This window comes from Chelon labrosus, assembly GCF_963514085.1.
Source record: "Chelon labrosus genome assembly, chromosome: 22".
Classification (NCBI taxonomy): domain Eukaryota; kingdom Metazoa; phylum Chordata; class Actinopteri; order Mugiliformes; family Mugilidae; genus Chelon; species Chelon labrosus.
Genome location: NC_140355.1, coordinates 11,498,885 through 11,526,100, shown reverse-complemented (window position 1 = coordinate 11,526,100; position 27,216 = coordinate 11,498,885). Strand labels below are relative to the sequence as shown.

The 27,216-nt window shown below is 40.2% G+C and overlaps 1 protein-coding gene across 2 annotated transcripts; it reads right to left on the bottom strand.

Annotated features, from left to right (window-relative positions):
- Positions 1-1,549: 1,549 nt before the first annotated feature.
- sppl3 (signal peptide peptidase 3) lies at positions 1,550-24,780 on the bottom strand. Of its 2 annotated transcripts, none has more exons than XM_084572488.1 (11): positions 24,016-24,780; positions 12,388-12,465; positions 8,896-8,984; positions 8,622-8,741; positions 8,314-8,392; positions 7,167-7,279; positions 6,461-6,567; positions 5,726-5,889; positions 3,884-4,074; positions 3,569-3,678; positions 1,550-3,139 (listed from the first exon to the last, which is right to left on the bottom strand). In XM_084572488.1, the coding sequence occupies exons 1-11, from the start codon at positions 24,039-24,041 to the stop codon at positions 3,068-3,070; spliced, it is 1,149 nt and encodes a 382-aa protein (XP_084428614.1). In that variant the 5' UTR covers positions 24,042-24,780; the 3' UTR covers positions 1,550-3,067. The 2 variants fall into 2 exon arrangements, with proteins under 2 accessions (XP_084428614.1, XP_084428613.1); XM_084572487.1 differs by having other exon boundaries at positions 7,167-7,282; positions 24,016-24,779.
- Positions 24,781-27,216: the final 2,436 nt, after the last annotated feature.

Here is a 27,216-nt window from a genome sequence, read left to right as displayed (position 1 = left end):
CATTTGCATCCCGGGAGGAGATGCAAATTAATGTTTGACAAACGGGCGATCTAAAGAAAGGCATACACGGCTGTTACAGTTAGAGTCATGTTTATTTACAGCAGAATCCTGAATGAGGAGGGAGAGAGAGGGGGAGGGCAGGGGGTTAAAAGGAGACAAAGTGTTGTTTGTTATTTTTTGTTGTTTTTTTTTGTTTTCTTTTTTTGTAGATCAAGCGCTTCAGGATTCATGTTTCACTACACAGTTCTTAATTTATTTTTATTCACCATTTTTCTATACAGAATCCATTCAGCCGTAATATCGACTCACCAACAGAGCTGGAGTCCTCTGCTGGAGGGGAGAAGAGGTGGAAAGGAAAAAAATAAAAAATAAAAACATAACTAAAGCACTAAAAGAAAATACAAACAAGGGGCTATAAAGAAAATTCTCTATAAAAAACTTCATCACCATGATCGTCATCAGTTATTTATATATGCATATATACACACACCTATATATATGTATACATATATATATATATATATATAAATATATATATATATATGTGTGTGTGTATATAAATCTATATATTTCCTTGTCCATGAAGAGGTGACGGGGGTTTGTAGTTCCATGATGTCAGAGTTTAGACGACTGCACCGAGCAACATGCCGGACGTCCCGAACCTGACGGCATCCATCATCATCATCATAATAATAATATTCAGCCTGTGTGAACCAGTCAGAGCTGACCCATCGCAGTCTTTCTGACATTTGTCTCACCCAGAGACACGAGTTCCTAGGTCCAGTGCCTCGGTGTCGGCCAGCAGAGCTCAAAACTGCAGCAGCCCTGTCGACGCAGTCTGAGAAATGATACACTGTACATTTAACATGCACGGCCAGATAGCATAAAAAAGTTTTTTCTTCTTTTTTTTAAAAAAAAATGAAAGCAAAGAAACAAAGAGAGAGAGAAAAAGAAAAGCCAGCATCGTCCGTACGTCTCTCAGACTTCCGGTCGCGCGCTCACTCACACATTTTCCAGTATACTTTACACATAAAACTGACGAGCACCACAAAACAGTGGAAAGACAAAAATAAAGACTGTCAGGTAACAAATGGTGACATTAAAAAAAAAAAACATCCGGTGGGTTTGCTTGTGTTTGGAATTTTTGATTTCGTAAGGGGCATGAGTGGATCATAACTCCCCTCTGTAGGTACAAACTGATTTTAAGATTTGATCAGGTAAACACACGACCAGCCACCCTTTAACTGTGTCTTCACATCCCACCATCTCCAGGCTTTGAGCTCACAATAGTCAGGTCTTCATCGACTGAGGTGAAACGCTGACGTTTACTACGTTCGGATGAGATTTGTCTTGAAACTGATCATCATGCTCAGATGTTTAAAGACGCGTGAAAGCTGAGATTAGTTGATTTTTAGTGTTTCCATGGCCACAAATTCGTGTAAATTTAAGATGTGAGACAGAATTTCAGTAAAAAAAACAAAAAAAAAAAAAAAACAGCGTGAACGATGTGCTTTCATTGTAAAAGTAACATAGCAAGCATACCTTAAAATTAATTCAACATTCATTTATTTGAAGGAAAAAAAATACTGTTTACATTTCCACCTGGTCAGTAGAAAGACTGATAGTTAGACACAAACAGTTTCCATTAGACCTGTCATGCGTTTACGACGCACTTTGATCCAACACACTCAGCTCAATGCAAACCTGACTATTGTCACTTTTCTTTTTTTTTTTTTTTTTAAACATGTTCATGATTTCAAATTAAAACCAAGTAAAACAACCGTTCACTCATGTTCACACACACACGCGCACGCACGCACACACACATACACACGCTTTAACACTAGAGCAGGAAACTAACTTTGTCATTGTCCAGCAACCAATACAGATGCTTTTTGTTTTTTTGTTTTTTTTTTAAGAAAATCCATCAGCTCTATTTAAATCGCAGGAGCCAAAAGATTCAGAGGGCATCCTCCGAACGTCAGATGCCCACTAGTCGACTCGACTGGCAGCCCAAATTCATCAAAATTCAGCTGTTGGCTGGCGTCAGTTTCCCACCCTATTCAACATGCTCCCAAACACAAATACAAACTCAAGATACCGCAAATACATGTGTACACATATATACAAATAGAAGCGACCCCTCCAACGCTTGGGGCAGCTTAACAATTTATAATGCATCATTTCTGTATATGCCAAGAATAAAACTTTTCTAAATAAAATACATAGTTATCTGTGGGGGTGGGTGGGTGGTTGGGGGAATGAGGACAGCAGATGAACAGAGAGGAGGAGGGTGGGGCTCGCAGGGAGTGTCAGAAGAGGGCGGGAGCGCTAGGGAGAAGCCACCGTGGAGGGATGATGGAACACGTGAAGAAAGCGAGGATGGAAGAGGGAAGACTCTCCTCCTCGACTGCGTTGCTGCTCCTGGGCACTGTCCTGTGCCGCCGCAACACTCCACCTCTTCTCCATTTGTTTAAATCGTTCCATAATAATAATATTAATAATAATGACCACAACAATGCTAAAAAAATATATATAAACCCCAGCCATGTCTCACAACCGTAAGTCCACAAAAAGGGGGGGAGGCCTGGCCCTTGAGTTCATCTGAGACAAAGAGAGATGCAGAGGAAATTAAAGACGCAGAGCAAAGAAGGAAAACGCAGAGAGGGGAGAGGCCTGACGAATGGGACGGGCCGTGTGAGGGGAGTGGCAAATGAGACCAAGTATAGAAGAGGGGGAAAAAGTTTAAAAAAAAAAAAAAAAAGGAGGGGAGGGGTTAGGGGGCAGAACAGAAACAGAACAGACAGGATGTGCTATAATGAAGAGGAAATAAACAGCAAAGAGGAAGCGGAGATGAAACAGGGAGGATGTAGGGACCAAAGATGAGTGGTGTTGGGGCGTTGTGATCCACACACTGGTGTCCTTCTGAGGGTTTTCACAGAAGATTGGTGGAAAGCATGAAGTGATGACAACATGGCCTCACTGTGAGTGCGCCCTCTCTCCTTCCCTCTAAGTAAGGGAAAAGATACGCAGTCTTCCCCGCGCTGGTTGTTCATCCCAGGGTGCATCATACCTCCAGGAAGCGAGAGCTGCTGGTCTTGGTGTGGAAAGGTTCGGACCACATGCGCCGCAAATCCCCCTATGGATCACAAACACCGGTTTAGATCTGGATTTAGAGTCCTGAATTAAATGTTCCCCTGAAAGATACTGACAGGAAACATCTGGTGCTCTAAAAACAAATCTTTTTCATGTTCATAAAGTATTTGAATACTCGAGTCAGAGAATTTATATATGCCGCATGGTTAAATATTTGAAATGACAAGTGATTTATTGCGTAAAACTGGGAGATAAAATACTACTTACATCATTGCTGTCAATAATCAGATTTGCTGCATTATTAATAACAAGACTTTAACATTTACACTTCCTCCTCTTTTTTGTTTAACTAATACTTTGCGTTTCCTCTTTATAAGTGTTCAGTTTTTTTGTTCTCCCAAATCTGGCACAACTACCACAGCTGAGCTTTTATCTCTTGCTAACAAAGCATTGTGCCGTCCTGTCGGTGTACCTTCAGGTAGGCCATAGTGAGCAGAGGCAGCAGGGTGAAGGGCACCAGGTAGAGCAGTGCAGGCTGAGCAGCACGATGGATCCTGGAGGCCACAGTGGCAGTCAGCAGACCTGAGGAAACACATCAACATGCTCAAAATACACGTGCAAAAGACAGGAAACTTGAGTTAACACTATGAAGACGTGCAGAAGCATCGCATGTTTTGGAAAATACCAAAATAACTGTAGTTAAACATCTATTAAAATCAACACCAAAAAAAAACAAAAAAAAACACTTGACCTTTTACATCCATCCGTGCATCGATTGATTGCTTACCCACAAAGTATCCGATGAGAGTGCAGTGGAAATAGGAGACGCGCTGCATGCGTCCGGACACATTACCCGGCCCTGGGACTTCCCCATTTGCTTGCTTCTTGTAGTTATCGTAGCGCAGGACGAAGCACAACAGCAGCCCCGGCATCACAATGTCTCCTATGCCTAGCATTGAGAAGTGACTTCCTGTGGAGCTGCATGAATGCAAAGAGCAGAAATAAGGTTGATTTGTTGGAATGCATGGACACCAGGATGATGGCTAGACAGTGAGGGTGCACCGACTCCCATGTGTATAGTTTGTGTTACACTGATGGTGCATATGCAGCACTGTGGCTGTACAGTGTCAGTTTCAACATGAGTGCATTGGGCATATTAATGTCAACAACTAAGACTGGAACAAGAAATCTCACTCTTGATTAATCATTTGTTCAATAAAGTTCCACCAAAAAACCTGGAAAAAAAAAAACTTGAAAGCACAAGGTGTTATCCTCAAACAGTTTGCTTCATTTGTCAGAGTCGAACATATTTGACTCTGTCAGGCAGGTTGACTGGATTCATTTGAGTTTACAAAATGGAGACACAGAGTCTTCACCATTACCAGGCGCCTGCAAGTTGGAGCTTTCCTGGTCAACAACAAGCTTGAGAAGACATGGTTCAGTCTTGCACGGCCAGGCATGGAAGAGACCACTGCGCTGTGCACAGTTTGTGCTAAAGTGGAACAGGACAATAAACCTGTTCCACCTCCTTCAGTGAAAGCTAACACTGGAATGGGAGTGTCTCCCATCTCAACTCCAAAACCACAGCTACGCCTCATTTATGAGAGTAGGGAAATAAATGGAAATACAATGACTGAAGCTCTGGCTTATCAAGAAAGGCAAGGTGCATATTTGGTCTAGGTCCATATCGAAAAAATAAAATAACAATAATAAATGTCTTAACCCAAAAGGCCTTTTTATGCCTAAATACTCTTCTGTAAACCCCCTCTCAAAACCTGAGGTTTTTCAAAATATGTCAACGCTTACTAAAACCTTAATTTCTCAGGCTCTGTAGCAGATAAAAACATGAGATAAAAAGCATTTGAGAGCTTACTTCTTTGGCTTTCAACTTGACTGACTTGCTACGGCATAATCTTCAAATGCATTTTTTTTTAAAAATCAATAAACACCAAACATTTTTAAAATTTTGAAAATCAGTAAAGATCTATTTTTTCAATTACTTCGTCAATATCACTTCCTTCACGAAGGAGTGAGTTTAAAGAAAATCCCTAAGCATCTCTGTCACTCACCCCAAGAATATTTCAGCCAATCACAGTGCATATAATTGGCCATGTGCCTCGAAAAAGACGACAACGCTCAAAATGACACAGACGCGTTTGCCGGCCTTAATGGTAACTACGCACAGATGCGTGATCCGGTCTTAAAGGTAAACACGCACAGATGCGTGATCCGGTCTGAATGGGTTAAGTCAAATCATTGTGTTACAAAGCAAATAATCCTCACACGTCAGACATTAGACTGTGTGGCATGTTTGCTAGAAAGTAGTACCTGATTGAAATAGTAGATATTAAGCATGGAACATTTACAATGCTAGGTACAGTTATTACTCAGTTAAAGGAGGTGTAGGCCAAGCGAAAAACTAAAACTAAAAATCAGGAGATAACAAATTCTTCATGATTCATCCCCTGGGGACCTTAAGCACAAGTCAGATGGCTTTTCCAGAGATAACAGCATTTAGCAAACCGAGCGTCAGTGACCGCGTAGAGGTCAATCAAAAACAAATGTTGAATGACTGTGTACAGATCAAACACATCACTGCCTACGACTTCCTGAATAAAGTGAGTATTACCTGGGAAACACCAGTTTTCCAGGTAAGGAGAGGCGGGGTACGTCACGGCCCATCCCCGGCCCCAAGTGGAGCTTCCTGGACAGTACGTCTATGGGATTTTCAGCAGGTTGGGTGGCAACTTTGACCATCACATTACTATTGAAGATGTAGGCTGAGAAAAACACCTGGGAAGAGAGAGGAGGCAACAGTCAGCACACTTCACCAGTACCCAAAATGAGTTGTGTGTGTAACATTTGTCTATTGTTCATCTACATCTAATCAACCAGTGCCTGAAAACGATGAAGAGACTTAAATGTTTCTAATTTCTGAAAAGAAAATCATCATACTAGCTTGTGCTCAGGCAGATTGTCATCCTTCTTAGTCCGCCCACTTTCCTTTAAGTGATTAACCTTTCTTTGTATGCTTTTGTTAGCCGTTAATTTTTTTCCTGGTAGTTCTTTTTGAATTCCTCGGCCACAATGTTGATCAATGATGTCAATACTAACAACCAAGTCGCTTCTAAACATGATGCTGTTGAATATAAAATCCATCACTTCCTCAAAAGTAGCAGGTACCTGCCCGAGGCCGTTAACAACAAATACAAAAGGCAGCCATAAACTGAATCATTATTATTTTATGCAAACTACTGACAGACTTTATTAGCATCTCCTCATATATATACACAATCTGTTTGCTGTGTCCCAAGCCGCAGGATTGCGCGCCAGCTGTGATGCAGGTTAAGTTTGTAGTTCATACCCAGAACACATCGTAAATGAGCAGTCCTGACAGCAGCAGACACGACACCTTCAGACTGGGAAGTCGCACGAAGGCGATCATGGCGACACACAAGCCCATGGCTAAAGCTGTGGAGAGGGAAAAACACAAGACGTAAATAAATGTGTTTATATTCAAACTCAAATGTCTTTACTGCTCTGGAATAAATACACAATCAAAATATTGTAAATAGGACAACTGCATGCACCGTTATTAATGCTTATATCTTAGATACCAGACTTCCTCTTTATAGCAGTGTAGAAATATAACTACATATGATCTTCTTGTGTTACTATGGACAGCGCTGCTGCACCAGCCTGAAAATAAAGTTGCTAAATTCTTGCTATGACTCACACCTAGTTCCTTCTTTCTGTTAGGAATGCCGAAAACTGAACCTTGGACTGACCTGCTTTTATTAAAGATATAGAGTTTAATATTTCTAAATAAAATAAAAATAAAAGCACTGCAGACACATAAGGTATCAAGTATGTGAACTTTAGACTTCAGTTCAGACAGAGAAGTGACCTCCCGATGTGTCCTCGATAAAACAGGCTGGGAAAGAACACATCTAGGGTTTTGGACCGTACTTGGTCAGATGCGTGCGATGCCTTAAAACTGTCCTTAGACAGCACGTACAGACAAGAACGCTTATTGATAAATACCAATGGACATGGCAGAAAAAACCCACCGTCCATGAGGAGCCAGTGTCCAGTCAGCACCCAGATGAGCACCAACATAACAGAGAGGGAGAAGGACAGGAGCTCAGCCAGGGTGAAGCGCCCGCAGCAACCAAACGAAATCCTGCAGTAAAAGAGAAAAAAAAAAGGGAGGTAAAGTCGCACTGAAGCATTCATGGGAAAATATGGGACATAAAAACGTTTACGGGGTGATACATTTCATCACTGAGCAGTCTGGGCACACTCGAAGGACAACTCAGGTGAGAGAGAACTGATGGTTTGCTCAGGGAGTGGAGAAATGTGAAGGTATTATTTATATACCTATAAATATATAAATATATATATACCTATATATACTGCTCCGACTGTTCACTACTGTGAACGACTGGATGGGTCAAAATGCAGAGAGATAATTTCCCCTTGTGGGATCAATATAGTATAATTTATTTATATGCTGTTAATAAATAATTGTTAGCTAAACACTGCTGGTTAAACCGATGTCCTTTTAACTAACAGCTTCACTGCAGAAGTTCTTATTTTGGAGTTTTTGTTTGGTTGCCAAAGAGCTCCAGGCTCATTACCACCACCATCAGCGTCCTTACTCATTGAAAACTTTAGATTTTACCACAATGCAATATACATCAAATGATGAAACACAGCTTGTAGTGCAACCTTTATTTGACAGGGCTCAGATAACACAATATAGCAAAAAACGAACACTGGACAAAAAAAAGGGTTTGGGGAAGGTGGTGGGTTTATTATTGGCTCTATGATGTAGACAAAGGTTTACTGAAACCAGATAGGAGAGAGTGAATCTATAAGTGGTGGTGGTCATGTTCAGGAGCTGAGTTCTGTATTTGGTGATTCCTTGTACTTCCCCTGAATACAGAGGCTACGTTTTACTTTTAGATATAATGTGTAAGCAGAAACAGAATAAAAGAGAAATGTTCACAAGCTAGTTCAAATAAATTTCACTGAGAGTTAAGACATTTGAGCATTTTTTTTTTTTTACTTGACACTGGCTATTGCTGCGCAACTGAGATGACGATAATATGCATAAAAGACATTTATGAATATTTATTAAAAAGGCACAAAAAAACAGCATGGAGCAGTCTGAGCAACATTTACAGCCACAAAGAATCCACATGATTTCCTTACTTGTTCTGTGGGGAGCAGGGTCTGGTCAGATACTGGCACATTGGCAGCAAGAGGAATGCAAATGCAATTGTTGCAAGAACTGAGGAGAGGAACAAAGCACAGCACAGTGAGACCTGAAGCCTAATACACCTAGACTGCTTGTTCCACTCGTTTCTGTCTGTTCAATGAGGCAGCTAATGGTGTTCAGTTTCAATAATCAACTCGGTAAAAGAGGTCTCCCCCAGTGTGTGTGACTACAGAACAGAAACCCGTATAGTAATTATACAGCTGTAGTGCTGTTGTGTCACGATGAGCGAGGAGGTAGTTACCTGCAGTGCAGATGGTGAAGACCACCTGTACCGAGTCAAAGAAGAAGAACATGACTAGCAGAGACACAGAGGCTCCTATGGGCAGAAACAGGGCCTGTGTGGAGTCTATAGTCTGAATGCCTGAAAGACAAATAAACATATAAAGTGTTCAAAATACACAAGACAAGAATAAATAAGCTTTAAAAACATAAGCACAAGCAGAACAGATATTCAGTCACTGGGGATTACTCGTAAATCCAAGAAAACATTTTGTCTGTATATTTCCGGGTCTTACTGTTGTTTGTGTTGCTGTTATTGAACCCCGTTGTCGTGGGGTTTCCGTCTTTATCCTTCTCCTGGTTCTCACAATCCATGTTTAATGACCTGCAGGGGGAGAGGAGGAGAGAAGATCGTGTGACCTGACTATCAGCAAAAAGTAATTTCACAGTGAAATGAAAACAGACGGTTCCTGTGCATATGAGTGTTTCTGTTAATAGGAGAGGATACAGCCCTGTGTTTTCAGGAAGCAAATTAGTGTAGTAGTTTGATCAGTTTACGAAAAAGTAAAAACACACACACAAAATACCCAAGTAACGATAGATGGCTAAACTTTGAAGAGAGAGTGGGACGTGTGAAATGTGGCTCAACTCATAAAATCTAAAATACACTGCCTGGGCAAAGAAAAGGTCACTCACTCTAATATTTAATTGTTAGACTGCCTTTATCTTTGATTACAGCACGCATTCGCTGTGGCATTGTTTCGATAAGCTTCAGCAATGTCACCAGATTTATTTCCATCCAGCGTTGCATTAATTTTTCACCAAGATCTTGTATTGATGATGGGAGAGTCAGACCACTGACGATAATCACCCATGCAGTAATTATCCAATAGGAGGCTCGTACCTATTCGCTTAGTTAAAGGGGAACTACCGTTTTTTTACAACCTGCAGCTTATTTCTGGCACAAAATACGATCGTTTACTCACCCATATAACTTTGGTGTTATTTGCTGTCGTTCGTCAGATATTTGCATCCGCGTATATCCATATAGTGGGAGTGACTGGGGCACCGAAACGCAGCCTCTAAATAACACATTATCTGCCGCGAAACTCGTTCATTTCTCCAATATTATGTTACGATACGCTAGTGCTATTCCCCGTTGAGTCCAGAGTTACCTGTTATCATCATCCGATGTCTGTAGATTGACCTACTAACCTCTGACCTGGATGATGTCATCTCTGAGCACCGCACGGCTTGTTTACCTGTAATTTGCTACTGCTATTTTTTTGCAACATGGCTGAATATTTTTCCAATTCTGAGGTTGTGGATGACAACTTTGTTTATGATGGACGTCCTTACCATTTGTTTGATCTGAGCCAGAGTATACGGATGAGGAGCTCATTGAAAGGAGGATGCGGAGGCAGAGAGAGGAACAACTGGCCAAAGAACAACAAACCGCTGCACGTCCGCAAATAGATAACAGGTAACTCCAGACTCAATGGGGAATAGCACTAGTGTATCATAACAAAATATTGGTGAAATGAATAACTCGCGGCAGATAATGCGTTATTTAGAGGCTGCGTTTAGGTGCCCCAGTCACTCCCACTATTTAGATATAAGTGGATGTAAATATCTGACAAACGACACCAAATAACACCAAACTTATATGGGTGAGTAAACGATAGAGATTTATGCCAGAAATAAGGTCCAGGTTGTAAAAAAGTAATTCCCCTTTATTTTTTTATTTTTTTGGCCAGGCAGTGTATTTCCATTTGACTTAAGCAATCTCTAACACAGTCACACATGTGTTGTGAAACGACTACTAAAAAAATTATTATAATTTCTTCACTCTCAATACGTGTTGGCATTTTGACAAGTCACAGTAGGACAAGAAATAAAAATGATAAAAATTTATAATGGCTGAAATCATGGTCCTGTTATTGTGAACACTGGCTCACTTTCACGGTTTACTGGGACACCTACTGTATGTATAGACCACAGCATTGTTAATGTGAGTAGTAACAATGATTTTCTTGTTTTGACAAATCAAAAAATAAACATGACAGGAAACATCATTTTACTGTGAAACTCGGAGTTTTAAAATCCAGACCAATCTTTAAATCAGGTTGCTGAAGTAGACACTTCGCATATATTCTATCAATAATCACACTATGAGATTTTAAGATATAGTGTAACAAACACTACAGGATAGTGTTCAGATTATCATGCCATATCAGAGAGCACTGAATATAACAGGAAGCAAATGTTCTCTATGGTCTACGGTGCAACAACTTGCTTTAAATCTACTGATCCAGTGCTGTATGTGGTTGTGATGCTGGTGCTAAGACTGTTTGCCACTTGTCAGATATAAGAGGAGGAGGAAGAAGAAGCAGTAGCAGAAGAAGAAACACTTATCTAACTTTGTTTTTCTCACTGCAAAGTAGTCCGAAGCACAAACAGATGTGTGTTTTCATGTCTGTCTATAGTTGTATGCTAACCAACATTAGCCTCGAGGGCCAGTATGTTCAGTGTTGCTTGGCAACATCAGCTGCTCTGCGTCTTTGTGGACATGTCTCTCTTATTGGTTATTGTTCAAATACAGATGTAATCATCCAGATTTGAAATCATGAATATCAGACATGTTTGAAATGACTCCAGACGGCTCTGGTGGGTGTGTGAGCAGTATGGGGGGGGTTTAAGAGCAGATATGTAAACAATGTTACGTTACAGATTAATGTGGGTCAAACCTCTGTACTGAGATCTGTATCTGATTTCTCTGCCAGTTCTCGGGAGTGGTGAATAAACAGCATGTGGCACCAATGCTCCACTCAGCTATCACTAAACCATTACACCAGACATGGGTACTATGATGTGATTAGTAAAGTCCTAGCCAAAGATAAAATACAGAAACATGTTCTCATAATATTTCTCGTCTTTCCCTTTCATGAGTGCAGTCCTGTGACTCTCCTCCCTCTCTCTAATGGTCCCGACTCCTCAGACTCTGGCTTTTGGGACTGGTTATAAACACTTTGGATTTCCGACATGGTAAAACCACAAATCCCCATGCTTTCATCTTGTCAGTGAATGTGTCAGTGAACAGACACATGATTTATTATCTGTTTCCATTTCATTCTATCACATTTAGTTTTTAATTAATCACCGTGTTCTCAAGCTCCAAGTGTAAAAACACCTTTTGAAACTGAGCAACAGCCTCATACTAGAATGAAAGTAATACAACTTGATCTGATCAGCAACAACAATCCACTGATGACTATTAATGCTCTCTAACCAATCTTCTTCTGTGGCGTGCTATCCTTGCTGGCTTGTATCTTGGAGTGGGAATCATTAGCACTGTCCCTACCTCTTCGTATTCAGATGGCAGATAAGTTTTAATCAATAGCCTGCATATTCATGCGGATACAGATTGTTCAAGAGGTGTAGACTGATTCTACATTTTTATCAGATAAGGAAAACATAACCTGCCTCTCAATTCAGAGAGAATCAAACTCTATGAAGCCATTTACCTGTTAATGAGGCTCCTCTGAAATACATGTGTTTTGTTAACACTCTAATGCAGCTAAATTTATCAAACCACCATTAGGACTGTATTTTTTTTTTTTTTTTTTAAATCAGACTTCTAGTAAAATGAGAAAATTTGTTCTCAGAACAGGACATAATGTGTTTTATTATAAACTATAATTTATGTAATTAAATTAAAGGCAGACAAATCATACTTTGCAAGTCATTGTCCACTATCTACTTCAGTTCAATCATTTCTTGACACTCACCTGAAGCTGCCATAGACGATGAGGAGAATAGAGATGAGGAAGGTGGACACCTGGCTGGAGTCAACTAGGGAGTACGCCCTATGGAGGAAAGAGAGACAAGCACGTTTGAATTTATTTCTGAACATAAATCACAGTGAAATAAAAGTAAAAGGAAAAAAAAAATGCACGCCAGCTTTTGTTCAGTCTAAACTTGTTTCTAGAACATCTGTCTTCTGACTGACATAATAATTCAATGTTACAACTTGCATTGTTTGCTTTTCTGCTACATACGTCACCGGCCTAAAAATAAAAAGAACAGCAGGGAGAGTACACTACACCAATGATCATTTGAAAACACTTAAGAGCACAGAAACTTGTCGGCTGACTGCCACTTTGGTGGCAGCCCTCCTGTGGTTTCCCACCACAAAAGTCAAGCTGAGGTGAATAAAAGTGAGTACAGCTAAAAAAAAATAAATAAATAAATAAATAAAACCTTCTGCAATATTTAACTGTGATCGTGTGATTCAACATTTTTAAACACATCTAAATGTCCACAGAGTGAGTCACACGTACAAAAACAGCAATGAAAACAGAGCTCTCAATAAAACAGTTACTGACTGGGACTTCTCTTTATTCGGTAGTCACATTTACTCCAAGTCAGTTTATGAAAAAGGAAACAAGAGCATCAAAACTTTTATTCACCCATCGTACATGATACACTGTGATGCATTGTGTAAATATCACTTTCTTTATGAATAAATGTGGTTTCCTGCAGGACTCTACTCTATAATCAGCTCAGCTGCAAAGTGCACACCCATATAGACATACTAACCATGAGTGTGAATGCAGAACTGAATGCGGCTGCACGATTCTTTACATATTTTTACACCAACATGCAAATCAGAAAAATCTGAGTCCGGTATTAAACCGCAATTTGAGTCAATTATTTCAGACTTTAAGGCCATTTTATCACACACTTCCTTCTTCGAAGAATCCAGGCAACAATACTATAACCACCAACATAGACGCGTTGGGTGGAGCAAATTTCATTCCAGGAATCAAATTATGAAGTAGAGTTTGTCTGCAAAAGCAGCTGTAAACAACGTGCTGTGTATCGCGTATATGAGGGGAACTGGGTCGGCAGAGTTCAGTGTAACTACGGAACTATTATCATAATGTCCTACCTTATAGTATTATAGAATCGTTCTTTTCATTCACCGTCTAAGAAAATATTTTTTCAACCGGAAAGCATTTTGAACGCATATTATTATCACCACACAACACACAGATACTGAGAATTACATGCAAATGCTGCTGTGCTGCACAGAGCGGAACATATTCTGTTCCCCTGAGATCACTGGGCCTCGTAGTAACAATCGAGGGAAACAATTCGATATTAAAATCAGAATTGCAGATTTTGTTGTGTTAAAACAAACAAACAAAAACAAAAACACCACACAACTGGGGAAAAAAGTTATTGATTTTGAAAAATCAATGAGGCAAATGAGACTTAAGAGTTTGAGGCACCCTAGAAACTGCCTACCAAGGAAGAGGGTGTGTTTTAATTATTTTTAGCTTAGCCTTAAATTTTAATTAGGTCGTGATTTAATTAAACATCTAATAAATTAAGTAGTTGTGTAACACAGCAAATTCACACAAACAAACAGCAATTACAACATGAGCATTTAAACAACATTAAGAAATCATTGCAAGTCTTTTCTATAGCACGTTTACAACACTTGGCCCTCTGACCTACATCCTGCCTGCCCGATATGTCTATGTTTTTGAGCTTTCAGACAAAGTAACAAAGAGCTGATTCAAGGACAACATAGTGCCAGATTTCTGCTCAGGGGTTCCTGTTAAAAGTATCTGCACCATTCACACTCAAGGTGGCTAGAGTCTTTGATATGGTCAAGGGAAGATACACTGCTCTGTCTTGGTGGTTTTAAAGCTTCACTCATCCGCCTCTGTTTTAGTTTGTTATTCAGATAAACATAATCAGATATTTTGGGGCTCTCTAATCCTAACATGTCATACACATTTAATCCTAGCAGTCAAGTATTAAGCAATCTAACATTTTTTTTTTTTTTCCAGACCAGTGTGTAATCAGGCTTGTACATTTGCTGAAAGATGCTGTGTCTAAGTGCCAAATTGTTCTCATATCAATGATCCGGGGGCTTCACTTAGCCTAGACTTAACATATAATGCAGGCCTTCTTCTGGGGCAAAAGACAAGGCTGGCATTGTGATGCTGTTGCCTTCTGTTGAGAAGTGCAGATTTGACCCTAACCCTGACCTGTCGGACTCATGTCAAACTCTCAGGCCTTGGTTGAGGAATGCAAGCTGTGCAAAAAAATAAAATCATCATTCCTCTTCTGCAGCTACATCGACTCTAATTAAAAAACAATGTGTCTGTTTCACTCTGACACAATAACAAAACTAAAACTACATTATCAAAGAGGAACCACCGTCACCGCTGGCACGGCTGGGTGACATTTAAGGTTACAAGCCACACATCAATAAATGTGAAACGTGAGAAAAAACAAACATGCACTCGGTGGAGTTAAGATCGATAACAGTTTTTTGTTGCTGGTAAAAACAAAACAAAAACTAGTCGGCTCAACTTTTCAAAAGTAAATTCGACCTAATCTACTCCAACACTAACCAACACCTAAATCCTCATTGTAAAGCAACATACGATGAATACAAATGGATTTCACTGTCAATGCCAGCAGAAATTATAATTTGTTATCCTGTATATTACCCTGGTAAAAACAGATCTGAATTTCTAGTTTATTACTGAAATGGATCAGATATATATCGATAAAGTATACAAAAGCCATGGTGCTTGAACATGAGGGATAATATGATAAACACTATCAAGGTTAATTCATTTGGATTAAGAGTCTAACAATGTTAGCAGGCAACGTTTCTGTTGGGTAGAAATATTGAGCCCTGCAAATAAAACCACTAAGAACTGTTGGGCTGCATTGACAGTTTTCTCCCAAATAGAGATAAAACAGCCGAGCATCAAAAGACACAGAGCTTCAGTTCATTTTTCATCCTCTTACACACATTTCATTGTAATTCTCAGAGCAAACCGGAAGAATCTTCTGCCTCTTTCATTCATTCATTCATTCATTCAGTCGTACAGGAATGACAACAGGGTGTAAGGTGGGGAGAGGTAACATGTAGTTCATTGTGGAAACAGGACACCGTGACAATGCTGCAGCGTGTAGCTTTCCCCTGGTGTTGTTTGTCCAACACAGGCCTCCACTTAATGACTGACAAACACACTCAGCAGGCATCATCTTTTCAGATACGACAAGCTACAATGGGGCTCGGTGTACTTGACCCAAGATGTGGGCCAAAATAAAAGCTTAACAGTATACCTGGTCCAAATATGATACCCTATTCAAGCAACAGCTTCGTCTTTGTAACCTAAATAGCTTACATGTCTTCTAGCAGTTTGACTTTCAAGCAGTAATGAAATGATTAAGAAACTGACTTTGTTTCTTTCCCTCCCACACTGGAACTAATGATGTCACTGCTTCAATGTCAACACAGCAAGCAGCTAGACATCTAGTTTAATCTACCACAGACCTAATTCATATTCTGGTATCGAACGGGTTTGTCTGAATTCTGTGCACAGAAGCCTGTAGAACATGGGTGAGATAGATGAATGGAACATTTAAAAACAAAATACAATCCCGGACTGTTGAGGGCTGGATGGCCGCCCAAAGTGCCATAAGACGTCCTTGTTCACTGACAGACTAGGTTTTCAATAACACAATTCCAATACCGTCTCCCATCAAACCAATTGCATGCATGACTTGACCACTAAGGGACAGGTCAACAGGCGGCAAGGAAGAGTTTTGCAAATTAGCATCAGTGAGTGTTGGATATTAAGAGATTGAGCATCCCAAAAATATATTTCACTCCTGACACACAGACACACAGACACACACACACACACACACACACACACACACACACACACAGATGCACCATTCAAAAATTGGTAGCCACTAGCATAAACAGGGATCAAGTATAATTCATTTTCTCACCAATTTCTTTGTCATTTACATCCTCATATAATAGTTTCTAATTAGAACGTTAACTTTGATCTGTCTCCACATCCTGATCCAAATGTGGATGTGATGGGTTACATCCATAAGAGCATGAAGGTAATTTGTAATCAACTGTGACCTTTCTGCTTCCATGATAATAACAACAACCCACCTTTATTGCCACTCTGGTGTTTTGGTTACACCCTTGTTTGACATCGTTCTTTTTGTTTGAATGAGAGTTGTAAAGCGATGATCGTAGAAATGGACATAAAAGACTGACGCAGACAGCAAGGGAGGGCCCAGGTTTGGTTTGTCTGGGACGATAATACTACGTGGTTCATGCATCAGGGTAGAATCTAACATGATGTTTTAAGACATTTTTTGCGGGGGTGAAGAGAGATCCATCCTAGTGGATCATCATCAAGACAGATATTAAAAGCCAATCCTTTTTATTTTAAAAGATCTTCTCATGAACACCATGAGCGACTCTGATTGACAGTTTGACCTGGGTTTGCCTGCTGTCCCCAAATTAAAACTAATTGGGCTTTTAAGTTGTGAAGGCTAATCTAAAGGGTGTTTCCGTTCAGGAAACAGGCAACAGGTGCTTTAGTAATCCCCCACATACAAACAAGTCAACGCTTGCTCTAAAGCAGAGAATTATGCAGCTTTAGTCGTGTCTTTAAAGTTGTAAAATGTATTGCAGAAGACCAAAAATAGTCTCAAAAACTACAATGGCTTGTCAGCAGCAGGTATACAGCAACTGCTCACAGGGTAAAATAGGATTATTTTAAATGTGCAGAAGTCAACATGCTCCACATCACCTACTTAGCAGATTGAGCAGATGATTAGTTGATTAGTCAGTGTCTTCAAATGCTAAGACTAAATTGGACTGCACTGTGAAAAGCCTTAATAGGATTTTGGGATTATATCTTAATAAGAAATTCATTCTACAAACATAATTCTGGACTTCTGCTCAGTGCAGACCTGCGATGACTGTTGTATGCAAATACTCTGCTTGAAAACACACATTTATTTCATTTGATACCTATATTAAAAATATTACACAACCCACAGTGTACATAATATTATGCAAGGCAGCAGAGATGTGTTGCAGTGACAAGTTAAGCAGGTAGACTCAAAAAGCAATCATGAGTGCTCAGTAAAGAAACTGCCATGTGTTCAATATTTTAGCTAATTCATTTAATGATTAGTCAAATGACATCAAATTAATTATGGCAATTCTGCTGAACAGTCAACCATGTAAATCACTTATCAAGTTAAAATACCGGAAGACTATTGGTTTATATATGAGCAGAGATTTCCATGCATGAATGGCTGGACTTTATCCATCCAAGCAGAGGTGTCCAATAACTAGTTACACTGGAACTATCTTTGTATTGTAAGAGACAAGAAGCAAAACATAAAGCTTAACTCAGTCCAGCGTTCTCCTAACCTGACACACCAGATGTTTGATACACTGAACCCTCTGACATTGTCCTTGGATGCTGTTTGGAAAAGGGCAGGCATTTTCTTGAAAATGCTTGGCAACCGGTTGGACGAAGCATCTCTTAACCACCATCAACCATATCAAGGTGAATCAGAGTTAGCTACCCAGTTAGGGTAGCTAAGCACAAAGTAAGCGATTCTTAGCTCTTTGTAAGACAAATAGCGAATGAATGGCAGTCTCAGAAGTGACAGTAGTCATATATTATATATCATAACTAACAATTGTTCCTTGCAGGTGTCTGACTGACCCATGCTACTATGAATCAGCCATAGCTTTACACTTATATTGCTTACCTTGTGTGCAAACTACTGTTTACTATAGTACTTATATATATATATATATATATATATTTATTTTTTTTTTACTACTGGCTGCAGGTAAAACAATACATTTCACTGTGCATTGTACTATGTATAACTGTGCATGTGACAAATAAAACCTATCTATCTATCTATCTACACTATATTACCAAAAGTATTCGCTCACCCATTCAAATGATCAGAATCAGGTGTTCTAATCACTTGGCCTGGCCCCAGGTGTATGAATTCAAGCACTCAGGCATGCAGACTGTGAAACAAGACATTTGTGAAAGAATGGGCCGCTCTCAGGAGCTCAGTGAATTCCAGCGTGGAACTGTCATAGGATGCCACTTGTGCAACAAATCCAGTCGTGAAATTTCCTCGCTCCTAAATATTCCACAGTCAACTGTCAGCTCTATTATAACAAAATGGAAGCGTTTGGGAAAAACAGCAACTCAGCCACGAAGTGGTAGGCCACGTAAAGTGACGGAGAGGGGTCAGCGGATGCTGAAGCGCATAGTGCAAAGAGGTCGCCGACTTTCTGCACAGTCAATTGCTACAGAGCTACAAACTTCATGTGACCTTCAGATTAGCCCAAGTACAGTACGCAGAGAGCTTCATGGAATGGGTTTCCATGGCCGAGCAGCTGCAGCCAAGCCACACATCACCAAGTGCAATGCAAGGCGTCGGATGCAATGGTGTAAAGCACGCCGCCACTGGCCTCTAGAGCAGTGGAGACGCGTTCTCTGGAGTGATGAATCACGCTTTACCATCTGGCAATCTGATGGACGAGTCTGGGTTTGGAGGTTGCCAGGAGAACGGTACATTTCAGATTGCATTGTGCCAACTGTGAAATTTGGTGGAGGAGGAATTATGGTATGGGGTTGTTTTTTAGGAGCTGGGCTTGGCCCCTTAGTTCCAGTGAAAGGAACATTGAATGCTTCAGGATACCAAAACATTTTGGACAATTCCATGCTCCCAACCTTGTGGGAACAGTTTGGAGCGGGCCCCTTCCTCTTCCAACATGACTGTGCACCAGTGCACAAAGCAAGGTCCATAAAGACGTGGATGACAGAGTCTGGTGTGGATGAACTTGACTGGCCTGCACAGAGTCCTGACCTGAACCCGATAGAACACCTTTGGGATGAATTAGAGCGGAGACTGAGAGCCAGGCCTTCTCGACCAACATCAGTGTGTGACCTCACCAATGCGCTTTTGGAAGAATGGTCAAAAATTCCTATAAACACTCTCCTCAACCTTGTGGACAGTCTTCCCAGAAGAGTTGAAGCTGTAATAGCTGCAAAAGGTGGACCGACATCATATTGAATTCTATGAGTTAGGAATGGGATGGCACTTCAGTTCATAGAATGAGTAAAGGCAGGTGAGCGAATACTTTTGGTAATATAGTGTATCTATCTATCTAGCTGGAAGCCTGGCAAGATGGTCGCCGTGATTGCAGGCAGGTTTTCATATCTAACCTTAGATATGGTCTGGGAGGCGGCAATGCTTAAAGAACAATGCAAATCAATACCACATACTCTAGGCCTCCCCAGATTTAATCACATACAGGAAGAGTGCTACAAATTTTCAGTCACTCTCCCAAGTGATAAACAGGACAGAAACATTTTGACAAGTGAAGAAACATGTGAAATGACTGATCAGTGTCTACCAAACCCAAATACAAGCGTGGCACTAGGTACTTGACACCTGGTTGGATGAACGAGTAAAATGAATCATATGTGACAACAGGTCTACTCCAAACGTGTCTGCGTAATTACCAAATATTTCCACTTCAGGAAGCAATACTTTCAATAATTTCATTTAAATGTGATGGTTAATAGTTCTGATTCACACGGTGTGCACTCTTGACAGCTGCAAAATGGAAAGGGAGGAAGAGAAACTCGAAGAAAACCACCGCAGATATCTTTACAGGTTTGTCTCCGGATACCTGCTCAGTCAAATGGCACAAATAAATTCAATGAATTGTGTTGATTATGTCTGTGATGGCTTAATTTAATGGTTATAGTATCAAATTATTATAAGTTATTATTATAAATTATGTTTTTATTTATTTTAAAAAAAAATACTCTGGAACCGGTATAAGGTTATGTCACAAATCAGCATTTGTATTTCTGCTTTAAAAGCTACTCTGAGGATGTGGTAGCATTCAAAGATATGATGTAGTCTGGAGTTAGCCGAGCTGTTCCTCTCTGGCTCAGCAGTGAGGCTGAGGGCAAAACGAAAAAACTGACAAAACTGGCAGAAGACATGAGCCTTGTGTTCGTTATGGTTGACATGACCAGTGCTACTGGAAAAGCTTGATTCAAACCGAAATCTGTACTAATGCAAAAAAAATACAGCAGATTGTTGTTATATTGTCATGAAAAGAAAAGAGAAACTACTTCCCTGATAACGTAAAAGAAAACAGGAAAACAGAGGCACTGTCGCCAGAGTTCAACAAAAGAGGTGTGACCTCATCATCATATCTCTCAACCACATTAACAACTAGCCTGAATTCAATGTTTTTAGCCTTTCCTTACACTCCAGCATACAAACGGATGCAACACATCTTGTGACACCGCTGTAAAATTGCAAACGATTATATATTGAGAAATACAGTAAAAGCTGGTGGAGTTTTACATCCTGATTGGCGGTCCACATGCGCCACAGTGATAAAAGTTGACAAGGCTTACGAGTTTGGCAGTACAGGAAATCAAATGTGAACATGCTGACGCTAAATTGCCAGCTTTACTCATTATTCATCTCTGAAGCACCTCGGCGACATTTAGGCTATTTCTGGCACAATAGATGGTCACTGTCTTTAATGTTTTTCTGCTTAGCTTGCACATATACGCAAGCAACTACACAATTAAGCCCCACTAAGATTAATTTCTCTTGGGTAAACTGAGCCAAATTAAAAACATTTGAAGAAATGTGCTTGTTTGCTGTTGTTATAAAAGGAACAACACATATTTAGCATTGCTTAAGACAAAGACTGGGAGTTACAAGTACAAAACAATTTTGAAGCCACCGGAAGGTGTTTCCCTTTGTGTGGAGATAAGCTTGATGTGCAAAAGACTGAGACTTCACTCTGAGTCACCATCTTCGTCTTTCATTAACACACAATTTGAATATCCTACCTGAATAGATATACTATGTGAATATGGAAAAGTACACATTAATAGAAGGAGCACATGCACACAAAATGAGGTGAGACAGAAGTCAATCAGATAGATTTGACCACATCTGGCATTGGTTGCGTTGGCATTTTGATCACAGCCTGGTGAAAATGTTATCAGTGAAGTGAGATGAATCAGGAGTTAAAATGCCAACCTGATTTCCTTTATCATAAACACTAACGTGGTTATTCTTGTTCCATATATTTTTGGCACCTTACTGGCACACTGCATGCAGAACAAAGATGACAACAATGCCTGTTAATGTTAGTTGGAACCATATCAATATATAAATCAACTTATTTCAACATAATCTCGTATTTTACACATACAATGTTCATTTCTGGCGGGCAGAGTGGTAATGACGGTAGCACACCATCAATGCAAACACTAAGGTCATATGATGAGATATTTCTACATTACCCTAAATGCCCTAATGCTAGCTATTGTGAGCACTGACAGATGTAGCGATTACCAAATAATACCAGTAAACAGATGGCAACATTTTGTTGGCATGTTATGCAAAGTCTGACAATACAACTGAAACCTGCTCATCTGGATTTCTATGTAGAGATCTGGATGCCAGGCTCTGAGACCGGTTTACGACTATAGACTAAAGACTTGGCTGCCCAACAATGCATTTGATTGAGATAAACCGAAACATGACGGCAAGAGAAAAAAAACTGTAGATACAAATAAAGAATGAAGGCCAACATTTGATAACTAGTTGGGTCGCCTTGTTTGGTGCCAGAATTTTAGTAGTTACAGTATAAGCCTGAAACACACTGATGTTAGCATCTAATTAACCTAAAATGAAATAAAACACCAAAGAATAAAAAGATAATATCAGATCGACATCAACTTAGATAAATTAAGCTTCTTACTCAATCCAGGACTTCACAAGAAACAGAAAAAAAAACAAGAAGAGCTTTTTCATCTCCTGATAGCAATCACGATTCGAGTTTCTATCTTAACTGTACATTCATAGCATGTCATTGTGCATGAGGCCGTCTCCCCTCAACGTTTTCCAGTGAACATCTCACACACTATACAATGTCTCTGAAAAAAATACATCATCAACATAATTCAAACATTTATTTATTAATGTTATGGTGAACTGAAAAAAAAAAACCACAACACACAGAAGATGGATTTTTCCATCCGCTTCTGCCTGTTTGAATTCCCTGATAAAACCGCTGCCGTTTCCTACATGCTGTGTATTGACTGCTGAAATGGATGTAACAAGAATGTGCACCCTGCGTGGGTCAAATATTTAAAAAAAAAAAAAAAATAAGGAAGGAAGGAAACAACACTACAGTTATCAACATGCCAGATGAGCCAAATTAACAGTTAAAAAACAACAAATTGTCTGTGTTGAGGAGAAATCTTTGGCTGCATCTTATGTCAAAGTACTACGTTAACAGTGATTGGGCCTCTCCTGTAAGGAATTTCCTGAAACATACAGCTTTGTGCCAGAATGTTTGTAAAACCTACAATGACACCACGCCACTCTGCTGGAAAAAGATCCTGAAAAGTTACTGTGTTCAAAGATTTTCCAGTGACAGGAAAGGGCATGGTTGACTGGTCTCTGACTAATAAAAGACACTCAATAGGTGTGAAAAAATATACATATACAGTATTGACTGGTACCCCCCCACCCCCGAATCATTCAAGGAACCTAATCAGTCGTTGCAGATTCACAAGTTTAGACTTCTTAATAAACACGACGATGTACTAGAATGATTCAAAGTCTTGGCCTGTGTTGCTGGGACCAGAAAACCATCATTTAGCCTACCGTAATTAGTAGGCCCTAACGATGTGGTCATTTTCATTCACAGGGACAACGCATTTCAGTGACCACATCATCTGTGAATGGCTTGCTTTAACCTGTACTTCACCAAGCACTAATAATCCGAAATAACGTCAACATCGCCCACGAACCCGCAAGCAAAACCCCCCCGACAACTTGTGTGCCACAATACAGAAAACAGCTTTACTGAGAAATTACTGTGCTGCTAGTTTAGCACTCGTACGGTAGAACCTTTGTTATTGTGGCAGCGGGTCGACGACGAATGCTAACCAGCTAATCAGCTAATATGTGGGCACAGCTAGCGTCAACTAAGCTACTTGACACCGTCATGTTTATTGTCCACAATTAAGTTTCCCTCAAAGACGGCGATGTCGGTTGCCAAATAATAATTCATCAGCTGGCTTAACCCAGTGTGCCCATAAAGCCGTTTAGCAGGGTAGCTAGCTCTTTAGCATTCGCTCACAATAGCACCATTGGCTTTGACGAAGCTGGATAGCACAGCATCAGCTGGTGCTTCTGATTAGCCGCGGCTAGCGAACAAGCGAGCTAACGTTAGCCTTTAGCCATATCTGAGATGCAGAAAAAAATGATTGAATGTGTGACATTTTGCTCTACAGACGCCGACAAATCCACCTGAAGGCATCAATATTATGAGCTAAACATTCTCGTGAATTGACAGAGATATAATTCATTGGTTTAATGACCTATTACAACCGGGCTTGGTAGCAGCGGCTAACGTAAGGTAGCTACTACTACTAGTCGGTAGCGCAACGCCTGTGCGCACTCACCAGGATGAGTAGCCTTGCTCCGCCATATCGCCGAAAACAGTGGGTTCCGCGACTGTGGCTAACACGGATTCAGGTCCCGGTGACAACCCGTTGGGACCTGGGAGAGGTTTTCTGCTTTTCCTTCACAATCCGACGTCCAAGCAGTCACTTTATAGTGACAACATGATGATACATCCCGGCGGCAGCTAGTAATCACTAGCTGAATATCTTGCAATTGAAATGAGAATGATGGTTTGCTATCGTTAGGTGGACAAGACAAAGCACCCCGAGAAAAAACACAGATGTTATTTTCGTCGGTTTCGCTAATGTCCTGCCGTCACCCCAGCCGAGAAGGCTCGGTCTCCAACGATGCTACACCCACTGTAAATCCATATTCAGCTCGGTGTATCCAGGATAAATTCAGAGATATTCCTCAAGTCTGCACCCCTAGCTGTTATGGAAGACGTTCAGCTTTGTTTTCTATGGCGAGAGTCCACGGGAGCGCGCACAATCGCCCTGCTGTAGAGGTTTACAAGTAGGACGTGCACTGAAATGCTTTCACGCACTGAGAGAGCGCTCGCAATGGTTTCCCTTCAGCTGGCAGCATTGCAGCCTATCATATCCAGCTAAAGCCGCGAGCATTACGTCGACTGAAAAATGTAATAATGTGTGATTGTAATTTAATTAATTGCCGATTTGTGTGATGCAATCGCGAAGCCCGAGTTTAATTACAAAATACTGTGAAATGGAAAAAATAACATTATCAAACTCATTTTGATTAACTATTAAGACCAGAAAGCGGTTGCAAAAATAATAAAGATTTTAATGAAATAGTTTTGTCCTGGCCTTTCTAATGAGGTATTATGTTATTGTTCTGCAAAGAAAGACTCACATGATGATGAATATGCCCAGGGGTCTATCACTAAAATGGTTTTCAGAGTTATCTGGATATTTTGTTGATTAAAATCTCTATCAGGTCATTATAAAAATGTTTCCATGCTCTGGGGTCTGATTGCCGGTCAAGACACAGATATAAAGTACAGTGAGACTAGCACATTAAAGCAAAGAGAAAACATTGTAGTATGTTACAGAATTAGCAAGTCAAATAAAATATACGAAATAGATCGATTATTATTGATTCTTTTACATATATTATGATATAATTAAATATTGTGGCGCCACCTCTGGCTGATCAGTGCAATTACCACAATAATTTATCCACTACTTGCTATTGATCATAATGAGTTGGGGAAAAATTACTTAATTTCAATCAGGATTTTGGAGAATATATAAAAATAAACAAGTGTTCCAGTGCCAAAATGGAGTAAAGGTCTAATAATCATAATTTTAATGATGGCCCAGTTTTCTCGAAGGCCATGACGCCCCAAGTCGACACACAATGACTGCATGCCATTGGTGAGTGTCTGTTGGAATAGATTAGTTGGCACTAGCCGGACCCCTGCTGAGGTCTTTTCAGTCAGTTGATGTTGAGATGAGTTCACTGGCTGATCGCTAGCTTAGTAAACTAATGCACCAAAAGAAAACGGAAGTGACAAAGTCAGGAGGGCCCACACGAGGGCTCTTCTTACATTCCAGTATGTGAATATTTTCACAACAAGATGGCCACCCAGAGGACCCATTGATCAGCATGATTCAGAAGGCGGCAGATAAATAGAACAGTTCTATGTCTGCAGTCCCAGCTCATCATGTTTCTTTTTTTGAGTGGTCCATTCAGACTACTGCCACCAGGTGTGGCAGTAGTCTGAATGGACCTGTGCCTTTATGTGAGCTTTTCAAAGACCCTGATACACTGGTATATACACTGCCTGGCGAAAAAAAAAGTCGCCTGGATTCAACTAAGCAAATAGGTACGAGCCTCCTATCGAATAATTACTGCATGGGTGATTATCTTTCAGCTGGCATTTAACCCCAGCTGATGCAATGTTTAGCTTCTTATTTCTTAAACAACCATGTTGAATGACACATCCTGTGGTCATGGAAAAGATGTTAGTCTGTTTGAGAAGGGTCAAAACATTGGCGTGCATCAAGAAGAGAAAACATCTAAGCAGATTGCAGATACTACTAAAATTGGGTTAAGAACTGTCCAACACATTATTAGAAACTGGAAGGATAGTGGGAAACCATTGTCATTGAGGAAGAAAAAAATCCTGATTGATCGTGTAAATTTTATTTGTAAAGTAAAGTCTATTCATCTTGTAAAGTCTATTCCACCACCACACTGTATATACAGAATGTCTTTATATTTCTAGTTTTTTCTCTCTATATTTTTTCAGAGTATTGTTATTTTTTGTATATATTTTTCAAAATTTTGTATTTGTGTTTTTTTCCCTGTCGAAGTCGTCACTGTTTTCTGTACATATATTTTTTTGCCAAATTCCATGCTACTGTGACAAGGAAATTTCCCATACCTGGGATTAATAAACATGTCTTATGTCTTTATGTCTTATGTGATCGGCGATCACTTAAACGTTTGGTGAAATCAAATCAAAGACAAACTACATTAGAACTCAGGGCTATGTTTAATAGTGAAAGTAAGAGCATTTCCACACATACAATGTGAAGAGAACTCAAGGGATTGGGACTGAACAGCTGTGTAGCCTTAAGAAGAGAGGCAGATGAAGCGATGCACCCATCATGCCTAGTGCCTACTGTACAAGCCTTTGGGGGCAGTGCTATGATCTGGGGTTGCTGCAGTTGGTCAGGTCTAGGTTCAGCAGCATTATGTTGCCCAAAGAATGAGGTCAGCTGACTGTCTGAATATACTGAATGACCAGGTTATTCCTCTTCCCTTGTGGCACGGGGCATATTCCAAGATGACAATGCCAGGATTCATGGGGCTCAAATTGTGAAAGAGTGGTTCAGGGAACATGAGACATCATTTTCACACATGGATTGGCCACCACAGAGTCCAGACCTTAACCCCATTGAGAATATTTGGGATGCGCTGGAAAAGGCTTTGCACAGTGGTCAGACTCTCCCATCATCAATACAAGATCTTGGTGAAAAATTAATGCAACACGGGATGGAAATAAATCTGGTGACATTGCAGAAGCTTATCGAAACAATGACACAGCGAATGTGTGCTGTAATCAAAGCTAAATGCAGTCCAACAAAATATTAGAGTAAATGACCTTTTTTTTGGCCCGGCAGCGTATTTTTACAACTATTAAACAAACTTCAGCCAACCACCATAATCAGGTC